This window comes from Telmatherina bonti (genome assembly GCF_933228915.1).
Source record: "Telmatherina bonti genome assembly, chromosome: 11".
NCBI classification, from domain to species: Eukaryota; Metazoa; Chordata; class Actinopteri; order Atheriniformes; family Telmatherinidae; genus Telmatherina; species Telmatherina bonti.
The window spans coordinates 11,491,342-11,509,942 of NC_136629.1; the positions used below are offsets into that span (position 1 = coordinate 11,491,342).

The 18,601-nt window shown below is 41.9% G+C and overlaps 1 protein-coding gene across 1 annotated transcript in view; it reads right to left on the minus strand.

The window, feature by feature from the left end:
• Positions 1-18,601, minus strand: part of LOC306762262 (inactive pancreatic lipase-related protein 1-like) — a gene marked incomplete at both ends in the record, with an annotated part of 63,711 nt that overhangs the window by 27,167 nt on the left and 17,943 nt on the right. The window contains 7 exons of the mRNA XM_079248704.1: positions 1,746-1,875; positions 3,524-3,642; positions 8,328-8,444; positions 9,672-9,791; positions 11,425-11,533; positions 12,651-12,785; positions 15,913-16,032. Coding sequence (XP_079104830.1) covers positions 1,746-1,875; positions 3,524-3,642; positions 8,328-8,444; positions 9,672-9,791; positions 11,425-11,533; positions 12,651-12,785; positions 15,913-16,032 — 850 coding nt within the window. The remainder of the gene's footprint in view (positions 1-1,745; positions 1,876-3,523; positions 3,643-8,327; positions 8,445-9,671; positions 9,792-11,424; positions 11,534-12,650; positions 12,786-15,912; positions 16,033-18,601) is intronic.

The window sequence follows — 18,601 nt, forward strand, 5'->3', positions numbered from 1 at the left end:
GGTTCTGATGGAGGTTTTCCATTCTGGTTCTGGTTCTGATGGAAGTTTTTCTTCCTGGTTCTGGTTCTGATGGATTTTTTCCTTCCTGGTTCTGGTTCTGATGGAAATTTTCCTTCCTGGTTCTGGTTCTGATGGAGGTTTTCCGTCCTGGTTCTGGTTCTGGTTCTGATGGAGGTTTTCCATCCTGGTTCTGGTTCTGATGGTGGTTTTTCTTCCTGGTTCTGGTTCTGATGGAGGTTTTTCTTCCTGGTTCTGGTTCTGATGGAGGTTTTTCTTCCAGGTTCTGGTTCTGATGGAGGTTTTCCTTCCTGGTTCTTGTTCTGATGGATGTTTTCCTTCCTGGTTCTGGTTCTGATGGAGGTTTTCCTTCCTGGTTCTGGCTCTAATGGAGGTTTTCCTTCCTGGTTCTGGTTCTGATGGAAGTTTTCCTTCCTGGTTCTGGTTCTGATGGAAGTTTCCTTCCTGGTTCTGGTTCTGATGGAAGTTTTCCTTCCTGGTTCTGGTTCTGATGGAGGTTTTCCTTCCTGGTTCTGGTTCTGATGGAGGTTTTTCTTCCTGGTTCTGGTTCTAATGGAGGTTTTCCTTCCTGGTTCTGGTTCTGGTGAAGGTTTTTCTTCCTGGTTCTGGTTCTGATGGAGGTTTTCTTCCTGGTTCCGGTTCTGATGGAGGTTTTCTTCCTGGTTCTGGTTCTGATGGAGGTTTTTCTTCCTGGTTCTGGTTCTAATGGAGGTTTTCCTTCCTGGTTCTGGTTCTGGTGAAGGTTTTTCTTCCTGGTTCTGGTTCTGATGGAGGTTTTTCTTCCTGGTTCTGGTTCTAATGGAGGTTTTCCTTCCTGGTTCTGGTTCTGATGGAGGTTACCTTCCTGGTTCTGGTTCTGATGGAGGTTTTCCTTCCTGGTTCTGGTTCTGATGGAGGTTTCCTTCCTGGTTCTTGTTCTGATGGAAAATTTCCTTCCTGATTCTGGTTCTGATGGAGGTTTTCCTTCCTGGTTCTGGTTCTGATGGAGGTTTTCCTTCCTGGTTCTGGTTCTGATGGAAGTTTTCCTTCCTGGTTCTGGTTCTGATGGAGGTTTTCCTTCCTGGTTCTGGTTCTGATGGAGGTTTTCCGTCCTGGTTCTGGTTCTGATGGAGGTTTTCCTTCCTGGTTCTGGTTCTGGTTCTGATGGAGGTTTGCCATCCTGGTTCTGGTTCTGATGGTTGTTTTTCTTCCTGGTTCTGGTTCTGATGGAGGTTTTCCGTCCTGGTTCTGGTCCTGATGGTGGTTTTTCTTCCTGCTTCTGGTTCTGATGGAGGTTTTAAATCTTTTTTCTTGATGACCGTAAGAATCGACGTATAAATAAAGCTAAATTGAACTGAAATGATTTCCATGAAATGATAAAACGTCTCCTGTTTACCTTCTACTGGGAATAAAACTTGAGTTAATGGGAATCAGCTAATTCTGGTTTTACTTCCATACATGTATTAAATCATGTGGCTCCTTATTAAACATATTTTGATTAAAGCTTCTGTCTATAATTTGTTCAGCTTAACATGATGGAAAATGTTATCAATAAAAATGTTCATTAATAAAACTTGGACAACATGAAGGATCATGAAACTGGTTGCTGGACTTCTGATATACAGACATCAGAGTGGGAAATTATGCCGTTCCTCCTGAACAATGTGGACATTTTTGTTGCCCTTCACAGTGAAATGGAAGCAGTCACACCTTTATTTTTACCAGGAGGAGGACAACAGCGGACTCACGGCTGAAAGGCTTTGATCCACCGGTGTTCAGGAAGTACTTTGTCTCTGAAATGCCGTTAGTCACGGTGAACTTGTCAGCAGAGTGGCCCATCAGAGGACACTGGCTGTCTGCACATGGGAAACACTTTCCCTGCGAAGGCGAGAACACGGTGAGATGTGAGGAATGCCTGAACGCCAGTCTCCTCCTGTCACTGAACACTCAGATTAGAAAGTGATAACCGAAGACTTCTCCTGCTACACTCTTTTCAAACGTAAATATGAAGGTGGTGAAGGTGCAGCTGAGTTGCTCAGAGGGATCAGGCTGACTGACAACTGCAGGAGAAGCTGCAGGAATAACAGCAGAGGGCGTTTATGAGGTGAGCTACAAGGAGGCGCTGTCATCTTCTGCAGGGACAGTCACATGAGGTCATTCTTGGCTCCCCGGGCCTCCTTTGATCGGGACATGTGTCCAAAGCGGGGATAAACTGTCATTAACGCCGACAGCTGCAGATACAAGTGCTCCCCATGGAAGACGTGAGGGAAGCCCGTCTACAGCGCTGCATGTGCCGCAACAAAGAATCCAGTCTTGGTGAATCAATTCCTGAAAGAAAAGACGTGGTTTGCGGCGTATCGATGTCATCCAGCGGGGACAGGTGGTGGCGTGAGGCGTCATGGTGGAGGAGCGGGACGCCCTGTCCTTAGAGCCACTCTGAGGGCAGCAGAAACCCTCACTGCGGGCTGTTTTATGGCCAAATCCTGGTTCTAGCTGAACAGAATTGTTTTTTTGTTTTTGTTTTTTTTAAAAAAAGTTTTTTTTATTTTTATGAGAAATTAAAATAATTTTAAAATGTTTTTTTCTTTTTGTCTATTTTTTTTCAGTATTTAACCCCAATTTTTAATTTGATCAAATTTTCTTTCAGGTATCAGCATAAATCAAAAGGATCAGGAAGCGATGCAAATGTAAAAAACCTGAACAGACAGAAGAAAAATGAAAATATGAATTTTACATCGACTATTTTCACTTAACAAAAATCTCTTCTCGTCATTTAATTTGTTGCTACATGTTGGACCTGCTGCACGTTCTCAAGGCGAGTCTGAGTCTGAAGGACCCTGAACATCAGGGTTCTGACAGGATCAGGGATCTGATAGGATCAGGGTTCTGATAGGATCAGGGTTCTGATGGGATCAGGGTTCTGATGGGATGGGATCAGGGTTCTGATGGGATGGGATCAGGGTTCTGATGGGATCAGGGTTCTGACGGGATCAGGGATCTGATAGGATCAGGGTTCTGATGGGATGGGATCAGGGTTCTGATGGGATCAGGGTTCTGATGGGATCAGGGTTCTGATAGGATCAGGGTTCTGACGGGATCAGGGATCTGATAGGATCAGGGTTCTGATGGGGTCAGGGTTCTGACGGGATCAGGGATCTGATAGGATCAGGGTTCTGATGGGGTCAGGGATCTGATGGGATCAGGGTTCTGATGGGATGGGATCAGGGTTCTGATGGGATCAGGGTTCTGATAGGATCAGGGTTCTGATGGGGTCAGGGATCTGATGGGATCAGGGTTCTGATGGGATGGGATCAGGGTTCTGATGGGATCAGGGTTCTGATGGGATCAGGGTTCTGATGGGATCAGGGATCTGATGGGATCAGGGATCTGATGGGATGGGATCAGGGTTCTGATGGGATCAGGGATCTGATGGGATCAGGGTTCTGATAGGACCATGGTTTTGGTGGTGGACTTTACATTTCTAATGCCTTCCTCCATAGAGTCTGTAAAGAAAATGAAGACCTACTTTAGCAAAGCTGCTCTGGTCAGAGCAGGGGAATCCAACGAAGCCTTGGGATTTACTGATACTTTCTATGTAGTACTCGTAGGCTCGAGCGTGGTTGCAGACATCAAAGTTCGACGTACCTGTCAAAAGATGGAAGCAAAGGAGCGAGAAGGATGTGAGAGGTGGAAAACATGGACATGAAGATGAGCTGATGATGTAATGAAGACCTGAGAAAGGTTATTTTATTTTCTCAGCTACGACAAACCTCCCTCCCCTCTCACAGCTAAATGTGAATTTGTTATAAATATTTGTCGTTTTGCTGATGGACATGAGTATTTTCTTGACAATATTTCAGTAGGAACCTTCAAAACATGTTCTCTCTTTAGCAGGATTCTTTCTGGGGGCCTTAAAATGTGCTTCAATGTTTGGTTTGGATCATTATTCCTTCTGGAACAGTTTTAAAGTGGAATAATTTCATATTTATGGTCATTTTTATGCCCTGTACATGCATGACATGTTGGGACAACCTTTAGCCCAGGAAGCAGGGCATTTGGACCGTATCTGCGCTACTTTTGGCGCTTATGCTCCAATTACGGCCCTGGCAACAACTGTTGTGTGGGCCCGATGTGCTCCAGACATTGGGAGCCGGCTGGATAGGTTACAGCAGTTTTCATGTGGACCACATATGGTGGAGTTTTGGTAGCATCATTTAGATGGAGTTAAGATTAAATAAACAGCAAACAAAGTTACAGATGGGCTACAAATGGGCCTGCTTAACGTGATGAAAAATGATGGAAAATGTTATAATAAAAATGCTCATTAATACAACTTGGACAACATAAAACAACCTTTTTATGTTGTTTTATGCTATAAAAACAACCTTTTGGGTCTGGAAGACCTTGAAGGATCTTGATGGGGATGATATTGTTGGAGAAAGACAGACATTTTTTTTAAAAAGTGTCATGGCGGCATTTGTTTTCCCTTTCAGTGCAGGGCATTCACCAGGAACTCCAACACCTCCAGCTATGCAGCTTTGGCTCCCATTCTCCCTCTCTTATCTACAGGATCAAACGTGGCAGATTCAGCTGCAACAACACCTGACCACTCCAGTCCCACCCACCCCCACCCTCTTTTCTCCAGACCCCCGGCATGGCACCAATGCTGCCACTTGATCCTGGCTGCTCAGTGGCACATTTCAGAGGACGGCCGTCGTCATCCTTTTTAGAAGATCTGCTCAGAAAGGTGCAGCTTGAATAACTCCGCAGGGGTTTCTTTATGATTTTTCCATTGGGACAACTCCAGTATTCCACAAGGCGCCCACTCTGCATTGTTAAGTCGTGTGGTTGAGGAAACATGAGTCATTATATTAGTAATGACTGCAATGAAGCCTGGTGTCAGCTTGAGATCACTTGATACACCATGTGAACATCGGAGGTCACATTGTCTGTTCATACCAACTGTTTGAAGTTTAGTTGATTAGTTGATAATAAAAGATGAAAAGAGACGTGCTACGTTGGTAACCGTGGCAACAGTAATGTTAGCGACAAACGGACAAAACAGAAGACAGAAAGAATATCTGGAAGGACTATGTCAAACAGCGGCCCATGGTTACTAATGAATGTATCTTATCTGCCAGTTTTAAAGTTATTTTATTTTTTCAGGTTAATTTAGACCATTGGTTGAACAATAACCAGAGTAAAAAAGGCAGAAAGGTCAGAAAGAAAAGTCTCCCGATCCCTCCCCATCATAGTACTGTATTATGTTCATGTTCTACCGAGATTGTTAGTTGAAATCACTGCAGATAAAATATCCATCATATTGTTTTAACCGTACTGAATAACATTTAATCAGTTAGTTTGTGATGAAGCCCCAGATCTCTCATAGAGGGACAGAGCGGCTCTGACGTCACCCTGCAGCGGTGCAGCGGACCGTGCGTGTGTTTCTCTGCATTAACGCTCCAGTGGTTACGCCAATTTCACAGCAATCTTCAAGATTTAAAAAGGTCCGTGCTGTTCACATGTAGATTTTTCCAAGTCCGAGTTTTTCTTACGCTGTCATAGAAACCAAACACCGCACGTCCTCCTCAATTTCCTTCATATTGTGAAAAAATATGCATTTTCAGGCAGAAAATCGCCATATTTTCATTGGAATCCGTTAAAAGGTGAGGGCGGCACTTCCGTTCAACACTCTTATCTTTCAGGCTCGATCACCTGACAGCATGCCGTGCACACACACTCACTCACATTCATATTCATTCATACACAGTCACACACATCCCACAACACTATCATATTTTACCATCATCTATGATTTGTTGCAATAGTATCTGCTGCTGAACGAACTGCAGGTGCTGCAAACAGCGGTTACCTTGGCAACACCACAACAAGAGACATTAAATAGTCCACTCAGCCACTTCTTGTTAAAAACATTATTTCAACAGTAAAAACAAAATTAGTAGTTGATCTTATATTATTTCATTTGTGAGTGACCATGGTATAAGTGGGATAATGCCCTCCGAGGTGTACACTGATGTGAAGCAGAGGACGGTTCACATCTCCACGTCGTCCATTAATTTCTGATAATGGACACCTCGTCGGGCATTAGCCCTTACCTAACAAACAGCTGCAGCTCCAGTTATTCTTTAATCAAAGACACATTCACATCAGCCTTTTTGATTCGAATCCGAGACTGTTTGCTCAGAAAGTCCGCTTCGTTTGGGGAAATGTGAACGTGATGAAATGAATTCTAATTCGGATCAAAGACACGAACTCGGTCCACCACAAACACACATCTTGGTACGTTTCAAGCGGACCAAATACAGGAAGTGGACTACAAAAACAATCTCTTCTTGCTTTTAATGTAGCATTGCATTGTGGGTGAATACATAGCGATGACGTTAAGAGTCCTCTGCCTTATCTGTTGTTCATACTGTGTCCATTGTTTCAGTGTATTTCTGCAGTAAACTTGCATAAGACGAAATAAAAACCTAAAACAGGGATAGTTTCATCTCCATATTTAACCCCCAAGAGGAGTAAACTGAGTTTTCTTCTTCAAGTGGGTCTTGTCCTCTCTTTTGCTAAATACTAGTGCAGCGCCACCTTTGGTCAGAATGGGGATATATTATTGTAAAGGTTTGGCGCGTTTGACCAAAGTGCAACATGAACATGATCTCGGTTTGCATTGATACACAACAAAGCCGAGTCCCCAACTGGACCAAGTCTAGTGGACTATCCTGATGTGAATGTATCCTAAGAGTCTACAACATGTTACTGTAATTTTACCTTTAGAAATGTTTCATCCACATTCTTCATAAATAGACCTTAATATCTGACAGTAAACCAGGACAAAGTAACAGCTTCAACTTCAGTCTGGTCATGCAGCAGAGGTGATCACCTCCTGCTCTGACTGCAGTGTGGAGCTACATGAGGACCGAGGACTGAGAGTTTAGGACGTGGGAGGGGGAGAGGGAGGGTGACAGGGGGCTTTGCAGCTGCTGCTAACAGAGAAGAGAAAACTACACAATCTTTCAGTGTTATTCAACAAAAGTCCTGATAACACCAGAAAAAGACACAAGACTTGTTGATGCTCCTTTTGTCTGTAAATAAACTCACTGAAGGGTCTGAAACATTGCTAAATATTACACCAATGTGGCTAAGTTAGTAGTGGAAATAGTGTGTGCATTAGTGTAATTGGTGTACCAGGAAATTGTGCTCTGACAAAAGCTCCACAATTAAATGCAATATTTGACATACGATTAATATAATCGTAATTAACACGTTAAAGTCCTACCTCTTATAAAAACACAACTTGACTACAGGTGTAACATCTAATTTAAAATCACCATCCAACTTGACCCAGGTTGGTAATGTTTTTCAATAGAAGTGGATTCACAGGGGCCTTATAGTCCAAACACTGTCACATCTGGTTTTTTTTTTTTCATTGAAATTTAAAAAGTTCAGGGCCAACCAAGCTTACATATCCTCTAAACAATCTAAAGAGGTTCGATGGTGCATGCTTTTTCAGGATGGAGCCAATAAATTCAATGAAAAAAGCATTAACCCTAGAACTGAGCCCTGTGGAACTCCACATGACAGGGGACCACACAGAAGGAAGGATCTATCCTTACAAGACTTGAACCAGTTAAGTGCTGTGTCACAAGTTGATAAAAGTGGGAAAAGTTATAGCTACTGTGTCAACAGCAGCAATTAAATCAAGCAAAGCTAAAATAACATCATCTGATTACTAAATAATTGAACTAAATCACTGAACAGATGTGTCTTTCTCTTTAAACACTGGTCGCCCTGCTTCACAGGAATCTCCATCAGGACATGCTGGTCATAACTTGTTTAGATTTTTTAACAATTCTCAATGATTTTTCTCATTTCAGCCCAAAGTCCATTATTTATATGAATAATGTTATGTCTTCATTTAGCTTGTCAAATTCATTGCATGTTGGAAGAAAATCTTTGTATCACATTTTGGTCGATTTTTGCAAGTTGTAGTTTTCTGTTGGCTACAGTACTGATTATGCACATTAATAAGGCAACTGTTTTTGTTGATGATGGATAAGAAATTGTGTGGATGCAGCAGATGAAAGAGGCACCAGGAGGTCCATGTGGAATTGTCACTTCTAATTAATCAGTTCAAATAAACATAAAACACAATCATTTTGTTTCCTGTAAATTGGATTGCATTTTTTTTACCTGTAGATTAGAGTGCTATCGTTGAAAATCCCATATATGCAAGATGATACGGTAAGATTCTCAGAATGTGAAACACCATGGTGTAAAATAAAAAGTGATTTGTTTAGCATAAATGATCTCACCCTCCCAGATGGAGTCCAGTTCGGTGGGGCTGCCTCTGTTTGCGGAGCAGCCTGGCATCAGTTCCCCTCCATTGGGGTAAAAGTCGATGTGACCCACTGACTCTGTCATCCCCAAACCTGAGAGGGAAGAAGCAGAAATCCAACAGGTTATCTACACTGTATTGCCAAACACTCACCACTCACCCACCAAAATTATGGAATTCAGCCATGTTGATAACTTCCAAGGCCACAGGTGTAATAAATGAAGCTTCTAGAGATGCAGACTGCCTCTATGAAACATTTGGGAAAGAATGAGTTGCTCTGAGGAGCTCTTCCACCGTGGTGCCGTGACAGGATGCTGCCTGTGCAACAAGCCCAGTGGGAGAATGTCCTCGCTACTAAATCCTCCACAGTCAACAGTCAGTGGTTTTATAACGAAGCTGAAGCGACTGAGAACAACAGCAGCTCAGACAGGAAGTGGTCACCATGTAAAATGACAGAGCAGGTCAACAGATGCGGACCAGAGGTCGCCAACCTTCAGTCCCTACAGACCTCCAAACTTCAACCTGGTCTTCAGGTTAGCTCCACAGCAGTGGCGAGACAGGCTGGTGGTTGGTTTCCATGGCGAGCTGCTGCATCAGAGCCAAACAGCAACAAGTGCAAAGCAAAGCGTCGGATGTGTGAAACTGGACTCCAGAGCAGTGGAAACATGTTCTCTGAAGTGACAAATCTTGCTTCTCCATCTGGCAATCTGACTTGTGAGTTTGGGTTTGGCGGTTGCCATGACAGCAGTTCCTGTTTCACTGCATTGTGCCAAATGTGAGGTTTGATGGAGGGGGGGATTATGGTGTGGGGCTGTTCTCCAGTAGCTACTTGGTCCCTTAGTTCCAGTTAGAGGAACTCTGAATGCTTCTGTATTCTGAGAGATTTCATGTTCCAGACTTTATGGGACCAGTTTGAGGATGTTTCCTTCCTGTTCCAACATGGCTGCACACCAGGACACAAAGCAAGCTCCATAAGGACATGATGAGTCAGTCTGGTAGACTGGACTGGTCTGCACTGGGTCCTGACCTCAGCAGGACAGAAGACCTTTGGGGTGAATCAGAGTGGAGACTGCGAGCCAGATCTTCTGGTTCATCATCAGTGTCTGACCTCACTAATCTGTTTCTGGAAGAATGGTCAAAAATTCCCATAAACGCTTCTAAACCTTGTGGAAAGTTTTCCCAGTAAACCAGAAGCTGTTGTACCAAACCCAGTTGATTAGGAATGGGATGTCACTAAAGTTCATCTGCATGTTAAGACAGACGAGGGAACATGTTCAGCAATATGGTGTATCAGTATGAAGACTTCTTCAGCGATACGCACCGAGTTTGGACTGGAAGGGAAGGCTGTCTGTGTGAATGACATCCACCAAAGTAGCATCGTTGGTGTCCAGATGAACAGAAGCATCAGTGCCTTGGAAGTACGGCTCAGCTGGATCCAGTCCTGAACAGAAAAGGACCATTTTCAACCACAAAGCTCTTCAGGATTTACATCTCATCCCATCCTGTGGGATGAAATCATCAGGGCAAGGACTTCTCTGTTACATAAGTAGAAGTGGAATCTGAAGAACCATTTCTGACTTTTAACAAATGAATTTCCATTTATAGGTTTGAAAATACCATAAATCCACACAAACATAACAGAAAACTGCAGATTCTAGGAAAAGATTGACTCTTTCTTTTATTGGCTGTAATCCAACCACAGCTCTATAAATAGTTTTAAAACTAAGACTTTAGGTAATCAAATCAACACATATTCTGCAACAAATGAGACAAAAAACTTTCAGCTCCTAAAAGAAACTTCTTTTCCCACAAACCAAACCAGGCTGTAAAGGTAAAATATGGATCACATTTTAAAGGTCGCATATATTCAAAAAAATGTATATGAGTGTCAGAAATCCCACAACATTATTTTAAAAGTGTTTTAGTCCTAATTTAGCCTTTTGTCCTTAATTTCAGCAGTTCAAAGGGTTCTCGCGAGCTCTCATAAGAACTGGATGTTTCCTGTCTCTCACCTCATAAATTCTTCATGAGTGGCATCTGTCCACGCCCATTCCACGCCCCTCTCGGGGAGAAGATGCAGCGTTCGCTGGTGACTGCTCACTGATATTAAAGGGCAGACTCAGCTGGCTGGTTGCAAGGGTCAGTATCCACTACTAGTGGGCGTGGTTATTTCCCTGCATGAAGTCACAAAGCGAACGACCTTTGGCTCACTCATCTGAGCTCACTTTCAATAAAAAGTTGAGAGAGGTGACAACATGTTCTCCTTTTTGAGCTTCATACACAGGCTAGAGAGACACATATGTCGGTTAGAAAACCTTTAGAAAGTGAATTTAGCTAAATATGGGACTTTTAAGATTAAACAAAGTTAAACAGTTAACAGCTGATCAGGACACAACTCCTCTGATCTGCAGATCTTCTCTTTGTTGCGCTACTCATCCTCTCTGATCCTCCCCATCCCTGCCCTCATCCCCACCCATCCACTGTTTATCTTTTATCATTTTATGATCATCTATTCCTCCTTTTCTTATCATTACTACTTCCATCCATTTTAACTCCATTAATAAATTCTTCCGTCTAATTTCTTTCTCCAGCCTTCATTATCCAACTGTATATCTATCTGTCCATTTCTCCTTGTTTTATCATTACTCTCCTTCCCACCAACCTCTCAATCCATTCCTCAACTTTTCATCACCCCTCCCTCTGTCGCACATCCAAGTTCCTCCCTCCCGTTTCCAAACGTCCATCTTTCTCTGAATCCTTTATTTCATGGTTGTATCATTCATCCAGAGGTTCATTTACACGTGTTGATTATTAGACATAACGTTAGTAGTTAAAGGGTTAAACAAGGTGGGAAAAAAGGGAAAACACCATCATTTTAGCCAAGATTAAAGTTTGAAAAGTAACTTTTGACAGATGAAAAGTTCTGCTACTGAGTAAATAAATTACTTACTACTAATTAGTACTGTTCAGAATCACAGTTAAATATTTAAGAATCTTGTTTTTTTTTAATCAAAATTATAGACCTAAGATTAGAAATGAGCTAATAATCAGTGTGAATCCTGCAGCAGGTTTACCTGAGATCCGGGCCAGACCGGGAATTCTGCCTCCCACCTCTCCTGCAGCGTGAGCTCCCACGCTGTGTCCGATAATGTGGAACTTATCAGCAGTCTGCTGGAAGTGGCCCTGCACCGTGTAACATGTTAGTTAATAACACTGAGCTTATCACACCTGTCCAGGAAGGTAGAAAGATGAGAATTTCCAGTCAGCTTCCAGGTGTGACCCTTTTCTGGGTTCTTTCAACACATTTGTTGTGTCATGTTCAGCTCATTTTATATGATGCTCAACCGTTATAATAAACATTTCACATGTAATTAAACATTAATTGTATTTGTCTCCTTGAAAGACTCAATGGAAAGAGAAGGAAGCAGCTGATCTGTGTTAAAATAAGAGTTCTGGTCTGGGTTTGTATGAGCTGTCTGTTAGACGCTGTCAGATTGTGTGTTGGGGGCCTCAGTTATGATTCAGACATTAAAATCAGTCCAATCAATCAGGTTTTTTTTTCTCTTTTAAACTAGTCCTGTCCAGCATAATGACAGCATAATGGTCGTCTGGCTGGCGTGTTGTGCTCAACACATTCACTCTACCAAGAGGAGCCTTTGGATGTGAGGACCTCCCTATTTGTTTGTTATTATACTGTTTATTATCATAGATATGTTTTTGCCTTTACTGCCTATAACTGCAGGACCGGACTGGAGAGAAAGAGATAGTTGAAAGACGTGTTGGAAAAAGGAAAAAACTGAGAAAAGAAGAGAAAGTGGGGGAAAAAAAAGGGAACAAGTGACAGCAGCTGCAATGCATCCCTTAATAGAACAACTAAACATGTCGTCCTCCTGACTCCATCATGTAAAAGCCTCCAGTTCTCACCGAGTCCGAGGTTTCCACTGCAGACTCCCTGGTTGTTCTGCAGGAAAGTAGGCTCGCCTCACAGTGATGAACCGGAGGTGTCTGTTCCGTTTTAGTTTAGCATAGCTCTTAATTTTACCGTGGATATTTACGGAATTAGATGCTGATCACTGCATCAGATAAAGCATAATATTTTGTCTTTTTTGGCTGTTTTTCGCAGCTATTTTTGTTTTGATCAAAGAAGCAAACTGTTCGGAGAACATTTGGAACAGATTCTCAGGTTTTTCTTAAGTTGTTTAGTTAAAGCAGCTTTTCTTTGGTCAGCAACAGTACATAGTAAAAGTGCTTCATCTGGAGTCAGAGGGTTGTTTAACAGGTGATGAGGTGCAGTATTTACCATGAGGAATGTGATCATGAAGGCCACCTGAGCAGCCACCACCCGGGCGTTGTTGGCAGCCTGAACGTAACGACACCTTGCTCCTGTCTTCCAGTCCACTGCGATGCAGTTCACATTCTCCTTCTTCACCACAGCCTGAACAATAAGTTCATCAAAACAACAAAAACAGAAAATTCTGGAACAGGTTTTTTCATATTTACGTCCAGCTGTGATGTTGTATCGTAAGTCTGTTTATAGGGAGCTTGGTATGAAATGTTAGACCTGCAGGACTAGAAAAAGAAAAAGAAATGGGAGTGACCAGTGGTGTAGTCCAGAGTATACACAGGTACACAGAGTACACCCACCTCTAAACCCCACTGGGATGCTGCTTTTACAATTACCAATGTCCCGACACGTGTACTACATCAACCAGCAGCTCAGCTAAGTGTTATGCACTGGACCATGGACACGCCCACACCAGCCAGATTCCAGCGCAGCCAACCTGTTCCTCATTCAGCCTCCAGCCTTAAATACCACAGCTCTTCAGTCAGTCATCGACGGACCTCGGAACTGCATCCAGATCCATCCCTACCTTCCCTTCCCACGCCCCGACTCACCAACCCCGAATAACGTTCTTGGTTTGACTTCCCGGTTCTGATCTCTCTTCGTCTCCCGGACTCTTCGGCTTGATTACCTGGTTTTGATCTCCTGCCCGTCTATCTGGTCTTCTCGTTAGCTGTTTACCTTGACAGCTTGGTGACAGCTTCAGTATTTTCCCTGGTGTCTAATAATACTGATTCTCATCAGACCTGTCTCAAAGAGTCCTTCGTTACACTAAGGTTATCTATGTTATACTGGTGCAGTTAACCATCAGCTGAATTATCTTTAGCATGAACATACACATAGTAAGAACATATGTATAAATGTCTATGAGTCTGTCTCTCTGGTCTGTGTACCAGTATTGGTTCAGTCATTTCATAACTTTTCCTCTCTGAAACCAAAGAGCAAAACTTATGTGACAATGACAAAATATTCTGATGGACTAAATAAAGTACTTGGCTGCGCAGTGGCGTATTGGTTAGCACTGTGGCCTGCCAGCAAGAAGGTTGCTGGTTTGATCCGCGGTTGGGGCGGGGTTTGGAGTTTGCATGTTCTCCCCTTGTATGCATGGGTTCTCTCCAGGTACTACGGCTTCCTCCCACCGTCCAAAGACATGCATGTTAGGTTAATTGGTTTCTCTAAATTGCCCACAGGAGTGAGTGTGAGCGTGAGTTGTTGTTTGTCTCTGTGTGGCCCTGCGATGGACTGGCAAGCTGTCCAGGGTGTACCCTGCCTTTCGCTTAGAGACTGCTGGGATAGGCTCCAGTTTTCCCGCGACCCTTACTTGGACTAAACGGTTAGGATAATGAATAAATAAAGCACTCTTACATTTAACTTTTTCTTTAACAGTGGTTTTCTGGGCTACTTTATTGTTTTTAAATGACATTTTCCAGACTAAAACAACACACTTAAATAGGGCAATCAGTTTAGATAATTACTGACGGTAAATAAAATCTATCGTGCTGCTTTTTGCAGTTCCATGTCCTTAAAATGTGTGTGTGCTTATCTGGCTGCCGGTGAGTTTGGTGTCGTGTGTGTAAGTTTGGTAGAGAAATACGATGCAGCGCTCAAAATTGCTTAATTTTTTTATATCTCCAACTTCTTCTTTTTTTTTTTTTTAAAGTAGGCCTTCATTCACAGTTTAAAAAATGGTCCATCACAGAATAAAATTGAGACATATTAACATGAACGACATGCCTCATTGTCAAGCAGATGACAGCTTTACCATTCAGAGACAGTTTGTGGTAAACATGTTTCTTCCACCATCTCTGTATCTTCTCTCTCAGGCTCAGTCGGGTTTAAACATAAATGGCTGACTACAGAAAGTTGCTGCTGTCAGCTAGCTGTCTATCATTAGCTGCTGTTGTTGTTAGCATCTGACGTACCGGACCCTCAGACGTACTGGGCCTGTCCCCCCTTCCAGCCTCTGGACTTCCAGCGATCAATCAGCGAGCACTTCATTAACATTATATAAACTAATTATCTATGTTTATCCAAATCTTGCATAAAATCTCACAAGAAAACTTTAGTTATGAATAAATGGTAAAAACAAGCACTTTTTAAACATTTTTTGATTTAATAAGTTTTTTTTAACAATTTAATTACTTAAAAACACTGAGAGGACAGTGGAGAACTGAAAAGACCAGGTTATGACTCTAAAAAAAAAAGCCAAAACATTGAGAGTATACCCACTTCTTGAGGGATCACTACTCCATTGTATGAACATTACAGTTTCTATAGAAGTTCCAACTAAATGTCTCAAAATGTTTGACAATCATGTGTTACAGGATGCATTTTATCTGCAGACACAATAGAATCAATGTAGGGCTCAGTGGTTTAATGGACCCTCAAGCAGTGGGTATACTCTGAATTTTTCGCCCTTTTTTTAAAAAAAAAAACCCAGAAAAAGCAGCGCAAAAACAATGCTGTTTCAGAAAAGTGACATGTAAAACTACTCTATTTAGTTTACCCCAAAAATCCATCAGTATATTTGGTCCATGTAATATAATTTCTGCTCTTCGGTTTCAGGGAAGAAGAGTTATGAAATGACTAAACCAATACTGGGACACAGACTGGTGAGAGACAGGCTTATAGAGATATACACATACATCTTTATTATGTCTATGTTTAGGCTAAAGTTAGTGCAGCTGATGGCTAACTGCACCAGTGCAGCATACTGGTAACCTTAGCTGGGCTGCTGGGTGACGTAGGTGCACATGTATAGCAATGTTTGTAATTGTAAAAGTAGCCTCACAGGAGTTTAGAAGTGGGTATACTCAATGCTGACTGAAAAAGAAGTCAGTACACTCCATATACCCGTGTATACCCTGGACTACACCATTGGTAGAGCTCCATTTTCAGATTTAGGAATTGCCCCTGCAAATCAAAATGGTTAAAAGGAAAAGACATGAAAGATTTGGCAAAATCATCATCAGATTTAAATGCTAATCAGTTTAATACAACTGCAGCTGTGATTCCACATTGATCAATCATCAGAATTTGGCAGGTCGTTGGAGCAAATCCAGTTAGAACGGCGGTAAACAAAATTTACAGACTGATTTCTAGGGTTTGGCTTAGTATAAAAATAATATAGAGACTTTTTCTTTGCTCTCTTTTTTGCATTAAGTATGGTTGTTGTTGTTATTCAACAATTTTCTAAAAGTTTCCCTTGTGCGCCTCTTACCTTGCACATCCTCTGAGGCCAGTCCTCATCTCCTTTAACCAAATAACCCGGAATGACGAACCGAGTCTTTCTCCTCCCGCTGTAGTTGGATGCATCGATGGATGAGTCAGGCTTGATCTCCTGATGCCAGTTAAACAAAGGATTGGGCTTTAATCAGACTTTTCAAGTCTCAGTACAGTTACATTCAAAGTAAAAAATACACATTCAGTTTTGCTGAAATGATTCATTCTGTTGATATTTTTAAGCTTCCTTTCCTCAGAAGTCAAATGGAGAATTTCTGATTCGCAATTATGGAGACAAAGACACACCAGATAGAAAGCAATGGCCAAATAATCCAAAAAACTAAACACCAGACAACAAACTGCAGAAACAAAAATGCTGATTTTCAATTGGCGTGACCAGAATTGTTTATTTCAGCACGAACCCCCACTGCTTCCTAAACCTAACCGAGTTACGTTATTGTCTATAAGACGAGGAAGAATTTCACAGTTTGCCATCCAACCTCCCCTCCTGCCAACTCATGAGGATATTATAAAAGAAAGATTGAGAGTTATGTTTTCCCTGAGGTGGAAATGCTCATGTTTCCATGAAGCAGTGCAGGGAAGGAACATTTTAAAGGTTTATGGGTGAAAAACAACCTGCTGTTTCAGGACTGAGTGCATTTGTAGAGTTTCAGTCCTTCGTCTTAACAAGAAACGGTTGTTATAAAGATGGAGAAGAAAATATTCACTGTAAAACACGGAAATCCTCTTGATTTGTTGAAATGAATAAAAATGTATCCTCATGTATTGGAGTGGTTGCTTATCTGATTGAATTACATTTGGCCTTCAGCCAGTGGCAGTGTCCATGGCATATAAGCAGCTGTCCTCTCGGTCCTAGAGACTAAAAGGTTTGCTATTAATGTCCTGAAAGATTGGCTGGACTGTTAGTTTGCCCTGGCATTTGAACTGCACACGCTGTCGGTAACTGGGTTCCTACGGTGCTTTATATTGTAATAGGTAACTACCATCAGAGTGGGGACAAAAGGCTTTCCTTCAGCGGGACCCTGCTGATCGGTATGTAGCTGCCAATATCTGACTCTGGTGTAGAGAGAGACATTTTTGCAGGAATCCCATGTGTCATTGGATTCTTGCAGGATTCACACAGGATGGAAGTCAATTTTACTAATAATCATATTATGGGGACGGTACAGGGGAGCAGATGGGAGTGGGAACCAACCAACCAACAGCCAACAAAAGATAAAAAGGACAGGCACCACTATTTTGGAGTTTTTTGCTACACTATAACCAAAGTAAAAAAAGAAAAATACACTAACCAGAAGCCAACACTGCTTCTGGCTAATGCTTCCCTGTTGGAACTGAAATAAGAAAAAAGAAATGGAAATAGCAAAGAAACCTATATGGATTTACAACAAAACGTCACAAGTAATGATGAAAAGGTTTGCGGAGTTTTATCATTTGCTCAAATTCAACGTATTGCATAAATATTAAATGAATTTTTTAAAAATGGGAGCTGGAGTCATTGTAAGTGGGTGTGGGATGGGATTGGGAGTAATTTTATCGGGATTGGGATGGGACAGGTCTTTTTATTTTACTTTGGCCCACGATTGGGACAGGACAAGTTTATGCTGTGGGAGTGGGATGGGACTGGAGTGAAAATCCACTCCTGTGTCTCCGTCTACTCTGGTGGGCTGCCGTTGTTTAAATTGTTCTATCCCTCCTAGACCAGGAGTATTCAGTTTGATCCCACAAGGTCCCAATCCAGCAGGTTTTCCATGTATCCTTGCTCCAACACAGCTGATAAAAATGAATGCGTCTTTGTGCAGAACCTGGTAAGCTGTTAGATGCAATTAGTTTGATTCAGGTGTGTTGAAACAGAAATACATGGGAATATGCCGAGTTGAATATGCCTGTCCAAGACACAGGGAACCTAGCCTCTTCCATGACCAGCAAGCCAAACTGCCCCCATTTTTAGCTGGTTTTATTTTATTCTCTTATTTCTTTTACATTTCTCAAGTGAAACTTGTCACTATTCTTTTGTATGTGAACCTGAGTAAGGTTGACTTCCCTGGGTGAAACTCCCAAGGTGGCGTTGTCATGCACTTGTGTTTATTTACTTCCAGGATCTCCATTAGATGCTGCTGAAGCAGCAGCTAGTCTTCCTGCGGTGCTATCATAAAACAAAATTAACAAAATTAATTGAATCAATATTTAATTCGCACCACACAAAACCCTAACCCACACTATATTTCAATCTATAGCCACAAGATTACAGACAAAAATGAACAATACACAAACAAACACGTAGCAGAAGGAGATGATTATCCACACACAAAACAACACTCAGGCTGGTGTGATTCACACTAACTATAAAAAAATAGCTTAAATCTCTTAAATTAAAAAATAGTTACATTTTTGTGTGTATTTGAGTTTATTTTTAAACTTTATTTTACTCGATAAAGACTGCATAAAACTGTTTCCTGCACAGCACATGAACAACAGGAGTTTAAAAGCTGTGAGGAAGCTACCTGTTAAAGTCACCTGTTGTCTTCCCCAGCAGCGTTCCCACGATGAGATGACTAAATACTTCTGATCCTAACAACATGTACTGTTACGGCTAAACTGTATTTTCATACATAAACCTAACTAATCATAAATAACAGAAAGAAAAAATCTTGCGGAAATGTTCG